The following is a 7,607-nucleotide window of genomic DNA, read 5'->3' on the forward strand; positions in this document are numbered from 1 at the left end:
TTTCTCAATTTTCGGAACGCACTACAGGACAAAATGAAAAACGGCTGCCCCGGGACGCACTACAGGACAAAATGAAAAACGGTTGCCCCAGGACAGGTGTCATATTCTGCCATTACAGCCATCTCATTTGGCGGTAATGGCCACTAAAAGACAAAAAAAAAACTTTAAACTAAAAAAAAGAAATGAAAGTGGGTCATTTATGTCATTAATTTTCATAGGAGGTCAAAAATTTCATTTTTTTTGGCAACAAGGTCAATGAAAAATGAATTTTTTTCTCAATTTTCGGAACGCACTACAGCGAAAAATGAATTTTTTTTCTCAATTTTCGGAACGCACTACAGGACAAAATGAAAAACGGCTGCCCCGGAACGCACTACAGGACAAAATGAAAAACGGTTGCCCCAGGACAGGTGTCATATTCTGCCATTACAGCCATCTCATTTGGCGGTAATGACCACTAAAAGACAAAAAAAAAAACTTTAAATACAAAAAAAGAAATGAAAGTGGGTCATTTATGTCATTAATTTTTATAGGAGGTCAAAAATTTCATTTTTTTGGCAACAAGGTAAACAAAAAAAAATTCGTATTGACATGTGGAAAGTCATATTATAAAGTAAACAAAAAAGTGATGTGTGAGATGAAGAGAAGAAATGAGTTAGGAAGAGAACACGTAGACTAAAATAGGAAGGAACGTGTCTACTATCTAGCATGCAAATAGGTATGATGTTTTGTTACTCAATGAACTCCTACATGTCCGCTTATTCCACAAGGAGTCTTTGGTTATAATTATATCATTTGAACATCATATGATTAACACAAGAAATCAATTCTTAGAAAGTGTTGAATTTATTAAAGAAGATGGCACAAACAGTTAAGCCACATGAACCAAAGACAAAGTCATTTGATCTGTTGAGTGGACATAGCATACCTGCTATTGGATTAGGCACATGGAAATCTGGTTCACAGGCCATCAATTCTGTCTTCACAGCCATTGTGGAGGTAACTAATGTAACATATTGAGTTTGAGATCAATTTTTGAGATCATTATATTATTCATGATGAATATTAATAGTTTTCTAAAATGAAAATTTTGAATTTTGTTTGTAGGCTGGATATAGACACATTGACACTGCTGCTCAATATGGAGTTCAAGAAGAGGTATACATCATATCATATGCTTTCTGTTTCTTATAAGTTTTAACTTGTTGATTCTAGATATAAATTCAAAAAAAAAAAAAATCTGAATGAATACGTTAAAACAAGATTATAGTTTCATATAAAGAGATAGATGATGAACCAACAATAGAATGATCCAAGTGGTTTAATACGTTAATGCAAGATTATCGAACTCCTGACCACCACATGCTTAGGGCCCCTTAGCATGTGGTGGTCAGGAGTTCGATTGTTGGCTCATGTGTATCCAAAAAATTCGGTTGGGAGGGGAGAACCAACTTTGTGTGTCCCACATATTCTCCGTTAACAACCTTGTGTGTCTCACATATTCTCCAACGGAGATTAGTCGCTGCCACTTAGCAATAGAAGCAATAGAAACTTCATGCCAATATCGTGGTAAAAAAAAGAAAGAAAGAGATAGTTGAGGATTGTTTACCTAGAGTTTAGGAAGGATTGATCAAAGTATATATGAGAGTGAACTACTCTCTAATTAATGCATACAAATAATTGATTAATTTATTTATATAACACTTCTTACTTATTCTACTAAATAGGTTGGACATGCACTTCAATCTGCCATGCAAGCAGGAGTGGAAAGGAAGGATCTATTCATCACCTCCAAGCTATGGTAATAATGTAACATAATAATATATGTTTATACCTATACTCTTTAGGTCTTTATGTTGATTCAACTGAATTTGTTGGTGTGAAATTTTATGACTTTTATGCTAGGTGCACCGACTTGACCCCTGAAAGGGTAAGACCTGCCCTCAACAATACCCTTCAAGAACTCCAACTTGACTACCTTGATCTTTACTTGGTAATTAATTAATAACCTTTCTATTAATCTTTAAATCTATACCTTTTTTATTTCTTCTACTTCTTTCATTCATGATGAATGTGATGCAGATTCACTGGCCATTTCTCTTGAAAGATGGGGCAAGCAGGCCACCTAAAGCCGGAGAAGTGTCGGAGTTTGACATGGAAGGAGTTTGGAGAGAAATGGAGAAGCTTGTCAAGGAAAATCTTGTTAGAGACATTGGAATATGCAACTTCACTCTTACTAAACTGGATAAGCTAGTCAATATTGCTCAAGTTATGCCTTCTGTATGCCAGGTAAATTTATGTTTATTCTACAAAGATTCATTTAATGTCTTAAGTTCTATGGTATTGCTTGAATAAACAACTTCATTAAACATTTATAGCATAAGCGTTTATCATATACTCCCTCTGGTCACATTTATAAGCAAAAAACAACTTTTTAGGTACATCCAACAATTAATGTATCTAACCCATAAATGTGACCGGATACATTGATTATTCAATGTACCTAAAAAGTCATTTTTTGCTTATAAATGTGACCGGAGGGAGTACGTACTTATGGACATGTTATAAGTTGTTTTCATAAGTTCTCTCTGAAAGAGACTCACAAGTGCATATGAAGGTAGTTAAGCTTACTTAGATTCTAAGTTAAGTTAATTTATGCATTAATTACAAACAATAACAACTCCAATGATTTGTGTATATGGTTTTATGATAGATGGAGATGCATCCTGGGTGGAGAAATGATAAGATGCTCGAGGCTTGCAAGAAGAATGGCATCCATGTCACGGTAATTTACATGAAGGTTTTAAATAAAGGCCGCGATAACGGTTGTGTCGTGATCTTTGGTACAGCAGAGAATTGCGGTCAATATTGGCTTCAATTGCTGCCGCGTTATGTGGCTCAGATCGCGTACACAGACCATTGTTTAAAACCTTGATTACTACACTCCTAATTTGATTTTCTTCATTTGTTTATATGGTTTTGTGATTGAATTTATTGATTGGATTGTGAAAATTGCTGCTATCTAGGCCTATTCACCACTTGGATCACAAGATGGTGGGAGAGATCTCATCCATGATCAAACGGTTGATAGGATAGCCAAGAAGCTGAACAAGAGTCCAGGTCAGGTGTTGGTGAAGTGGGCCATCCAGAGAGGGACAAGTGTCATTCCCAAATCAACCAACCCAAATAGGATCAAAGAAAATGTGGTTGTCTTCAATTGGGAACTTCCAGATAATGACTTCAAAAAACTTAGCAACATACCAGATCAGGTAGGTCATAGTAACAGCAATTGTGTATGCAGGATAATTGGAACGCAATAGTCCTGTAGAAAGAGTGAATAGGCAAATTGGTCGAAATAGTTCCGAATTGATAAATAGATCTTTAAAATTGTAAATGTCATCCAAAATGGTCCGTCCGTTGACTTCTACTATTGGAGCTATGACGTGGCACGTTAACTGGATATGCTGCATTGCATGTTGATCTCACATTAACGTCATCCCACCGGTGCCTATGAAATTCAGGTCTTCTTACGGATAAATTTGTCAGTAATTATTGGTAAATCAGTCCGTAAGAAACCTAAACTTCATAGACACATCAATTTGTAGTGTGATGACATTTATGTGGGATCAACGTGGAAGGGTCATATATTTAATAAACGTGTCACATCACACTAATTGGAACTCATTGCTCGGGTGAATGACCACTTTCATTGCTTATTGATACATGCAGAGGAGAGTCCTCGACGGTGAAGACCTCTTTGTGAACAAGAGTGAAGGGCCATTCAAGAGTGTAGAAGATATCTGGGACCATGAAGATTAGACAACAACACTTGCATCAAGTTACTGTGTTTATCTTTTTCTTCTTCTTTCCTTTGTTTGCAAGACACTTGGTAGCATTAGTTTTATGTACTAGTAGTTTATAAAAATGAGTTAAGATAGCTTGTAACACATCAAGGTGCAAGAACTCTGTAAGCACATATTTCTTACCAAAATCTAGAGTATCCAAAATTTTCAATCAAAGATTAATGATCATCACAATGTGTGACTAGACGTGGAATTTTCTGTAGTTGTGTTTGAGGAGTGTAGAGGTGCATTGAAGTTAGAAAAAAAAATTAGTACACTTGCCGTCTAAGGCGTCTGACACGTGTCGTATGGGCCACGAGCCACACTCCTAAACCTAGGAGTGTCTTTGCAAAATGATTACCACAGAAGAAAACTTGTTAATAATCATGAGGTATTTTAAATGTTTTCAAATACCATTCTTCCCATTTTCAAATCTAACACATAGAATTTGGAACCAAATTAAAGCTAATTCAGCTTAAATTAAAACTCACCTTGCAAATAAACCATCAATCTATATAGCAGATAAGTCATAAATATTGCTGTTGATAACAATGATAATGGTAAATAATTAGTCAATGGTGGTCCCTCATGTCTTATAAGAAGGCATAGCCATTACATCTTTTGAGGTATAAGCAAATTTTTGGTATCCCCTAAATATTTGAGTGAAAAACTAGATGAGTTTTTGAATATATCTCATCATTAAATTTAAATTTTTCACTTCACTTTTTACACCAACCCCAATAAGTTCTAAATTCTTCAACCTCATTTTTTTGCACCTAAATATACAACATTTTAGGTTCAAAAACATGACCACTTATTAGAGCTTATCACAATGCCTTCAACTTCCATTAAGGTGCTTAGATGATTGTCTTTTACTCATATTTTTAGCAAGCCTTGGAAGTTTTGATATTGAATTTGCTCTAGCTAACCCTTCAAGAGCTTTCCATTCTTCATCCAGTTCCACTCCAACTTTTCCAGCAACAGTTTCATTGTCTTCATTTCGATGTGATTTAGAGTGCTTGCTGCGACGATGTCGACTTTTAGAGTGCTTGAAACTCGATTGAGAATGTGATAAAATAGGTTGATCATCAAGAAACAAGCATATGGCTGCACAATCGTCTATTTTTGATCCTGGATACTTATACATCCAGGCTTTAACAGCGCGCTTTACTAACATCTTTGCTGCTGTTGACTTTCTTGGCGCTGAAGCAACTATGTTTATTACTTCATCGTTTGTCAGCACATCCCATATCTGTAAACAGACACCGAACGTGTTTTAAGAAAGAAATCCATGTATGGTTCAAACTCTGAAAACTAACATAACAATTGTGTATCCGGAGAGAGAAAGGATCGGAGTTCAAAGATACAATTTCAATAAGCTATGAAGCACGGAGACTCCTGGGATAAGACGTGTCCCCATGTCAGACAGGTGTCGTGTCTGACACCGACACATATAATTACACTGAATTATGTGATTTTCTAAAAAAATTAGCCGTGTCGGCGTGTCAGTGTCTGTGTCGTGTCCGGTGTCCGTGTCCGTATCCGTGCTTCATAGTCAATAAGTAAATATTGTTCAACTTCAACCTTAAAATTAAAGATCAAAGGGTTGAAAGTCGAGATTCTAATGACGCTTACCCCATCAGTTGCCAAAACAACAAATTCATCTTGCTTGGTAATTTTTCTGTAAAACACATCTGGTGATGCAATGAGGCCATAATCTTTTAGACAAAAATCTCCAAAGGCTCTTGACATAGCTAATCCAGGACAGTCATCATCAGGCATCCATATTCTGTACACATCCGGTTCTTCATCTGCGGCGAAAACCCTTCCTTCACAGCTAAAGATTCTTGAAGCTTCACCTGAAAAACATTGATAAAATTACAACTAGATCTGATAGGCTTGTATAATACTTGAGAACTGATGTCGATATTGATATACCAATACTTACTTGGAATATCCGGTTTCAAATCAACGGTAAGTTGAACAGGAATTAGTTGATCTCTATCCCTTGTGCAAAGAACTGCACGAGAATCGCCCAAATTTCCAACTATCAACTGGTCACCCTGCAATTTATAGGGTAAAAGCGATTAGTTTAGTTATGAAAAGATGTTTTCGATGTCTCTGTGACTGCAGTTGAGGAAGCATCAGATACATTTGAATATGATTCTCTGCAATATTGAAAATATGATGCGACCGTGATTTCATACCTTACGTAATTGCTAATATTATCTAGTTACACGGTTGCATACCTGTTTAATTAAAGCTACAGCTGTGCAACCACTGCAATAGCTATCAGTGTTAACTTCCCGAGCAAGATGATCATCCATTTCATCAAAGGATTTCAGAAAACATCCTTCCCATGAAGCAAGGGATATGTTGTTGATGCGGTTACTATTGTGGTGGACATTGTCAAAATTGTCGGTATCTGCGTCATTAGCATCATAGTATTTGTTGGCCTTCTGTTGTGCCATTTTGATTGCTTCAGATAGTTTCGAGGGTAGATTGTCGCGAATAAATTGCGAAACTTTGTGGCCTAGAGGACCATGACCGTCAAACACGCCACAGAAGACCATGCCTTCTTCTCCAGCATAGTCCTGATAATATATAGCATATTCAACATTAATCATAGCCACACGTTACATTTCATCAATTAACAAGCATCAACATAATCTAATCATAAAGTCCATAAGATAAAATCACCTAATTCTATCATTATTAATGAAGAATTTTAGTAGTAATTCCTAAAGGTATGAGACAAATTTATATCATGAATGGTTGAATTTGATTTATTTGCAAATCTTGACAATTATTGGCAAATTAATTCATAATTGCACGAATTCATAATTGATATCCCTAAAAAAAAAAGATAATTGATAATTATTATTATTATTAAAGCAAAGAAACAATGTTCTAACAACAATATTATCCTTTGAAATTCATCAAATTGAAATGGAACAAAAATCTCATGATCATAGAAAACTAGAAACCCACAAGAATTGATTGAACAAAATTAAGAAAACCCACCAAAAACAAAAATTCATCAAAGTTAATGAAAATAATCAAATCATAAAAAAAATAAAAAATGAAAACAATAAGATTAAGAGATAATCTTAATTATAATTACCTCCCAAACAGTCATTGAATCTTGGTTAACACCTTTCATACCTTGTTGTGTATACATTGAAACAAACTTAGAAAACCCTCTTAATCTAACCATTGCTCCATCATTTTGATACGTGACAGCATCATTATTATTAATATTATTATCTTCACTATCATCATATTCATATTCTCCATCATTCACCTCGGTTTCAACTCTGCCTCCTCCTCCTCTAAGAGCAACATCGTGGCTGCAACAGCCACCCATGTTTCTTGGAAGACAACGTTGCTTGGAGAAGAAAAATGGATGGAATGGAGTAATATTTGTGAAGGAAGGAAGGGTGGGAATTAAGGTGAAAATTGAGAAAGAAACATGCAAAGAGTTGGAAGAGACAGGAACATGGAAGAAGTGGTTGGTGTCATGTTTGAGACAAATTAAGGTTGAAATTTTGTTGCATGTTATTGTCTGTATCTTAGTTGGTTTGGTTTGGTTTGTTGTCTGTTTTTTTCTTGGTTGGCAAATGTCAAAAATTATATTTAAATTAATTGATTGATAATTAAATTATTGTTATGTAACTCTTTTTGACTAGAGACCATGGTTATATTAATTTAATTATTAAATGAAAAAATAACTATAATTTAGATCTGGTCCAATGGTAGATTATT

The 7,607-nt window shown here is 35.2% G+C and overlaps 2 protein-coding genes across 2 annotated transcripts; one reads left to right on the forward strand and one right to left on the reverse strand.

The window, feature by feature from the left end:
• The first annotated feature begins 745 nt into the window (after positions 1–745).
• On the forward strand, positions 746–4,037 carry LOC146908194 (NAD(P)-linked oxidoreductase superfamily protein). The gene is made up of 8 exons (XM_085723380.1): positions 746–999; positions 1,108–1,158; positions 1,728–1,801; positions 1,906–1,993; positions 2,083–2,289; positions 2,714–2,785; positions 3,027–3,269; positions 3,730–4,037. Exons 1-8 carry the CDS (start codon positions 859–861, stop codon positions 3,817–3,819), a joined length of 966 nt encoding a protein of 321 aa, XP_085579506.1. The 5' UTR covers positions 746–858; the 3' UTR covers positions 3,820–4,037.
• Positions 4,038–4,358: 321 nt separating this feature from the next.
• Positions 4,359–7,384, reverse strand: LOC146908195 (putative protein phosphatase 2C 65). Its single transcript, XM_085723379.1, has 5 exons — positions 6,967–7,384; positions 6,092–6,436; positions 5,791–5,905; positions 5,478–5,701; positions 4,359–5,094 (listed from the first exon to the last, which is right to left on the reverse strand). The coding sequence occupies exons 1-5, from the start codon at positions 7,207–7,209 to the stop codon at positions 4,681–4,683; spliced, it is 1,341 nt and encodes a 446-aa protein (XP_085579505.1). The 5' UTR covers positions 7,210–7,384; the 3' UTR covers positions 4,359–4,680.
• Between the last annotated feature and the right edge of the window lie 223 nt (positions 7,385–7,607).

Source organism: Medicago sativa, chromosome 7 (assembly GCF_051527215.1).
Source record: "Medicago sativa cultivar Bolivia chromosome 7, Bolivia_mono, whole genome shotgun sequence".
Taxonomy (NCBI): domain Eukaryota; kingdom Viridiplantae; phylum Streptophyta; class Magnoliopsida; order Fabales; family Fabaceae; genus Medicago; species Medicago sativa.

Coding starts and splice junctions, on each gene's coding strand:
- LOC146908194 (XM_085723380.1), top strand. CDS start 859: ATGGCACAAACAGTTAAGCCACATGAACCAAAGACAAAGTCATTTGAT. Junction 1,159..1,727: donor AATATGGAGTTCAAGAAGAG/GTATACATCATA, acceptor TCTACTAAATAG/GTTGGACATGCACTTCAATC. Junction 2,786..3,026: donor AGAATGGCATCCATGTCACG/GTAATTTACATG, acceptor GCTGCTATCTAG/GCCTATTCACCACTTGGATC.
- LOC146908195 (XM_085723379.1), bottom strand. CDS start 7,209: ATGGGTGGCTGTTGCAGCCACGATGTTGCTCTTAGAGGAGGAGGAGGC. Junction 5,906..6,091: donor CTGTAGCTTTAATTAAACAG/GTATGCAACCGT, acceptor TATAAATTGCAG/GGTGACCAGTTGATAGTTGG. Junction 5,702..5,790: donor TTTGAAACCGGATATTCCAA/GTAAGTATTGGT, acceptor AATGTTTTTCAG/GTGAAGCTTCAAGAATCTTT.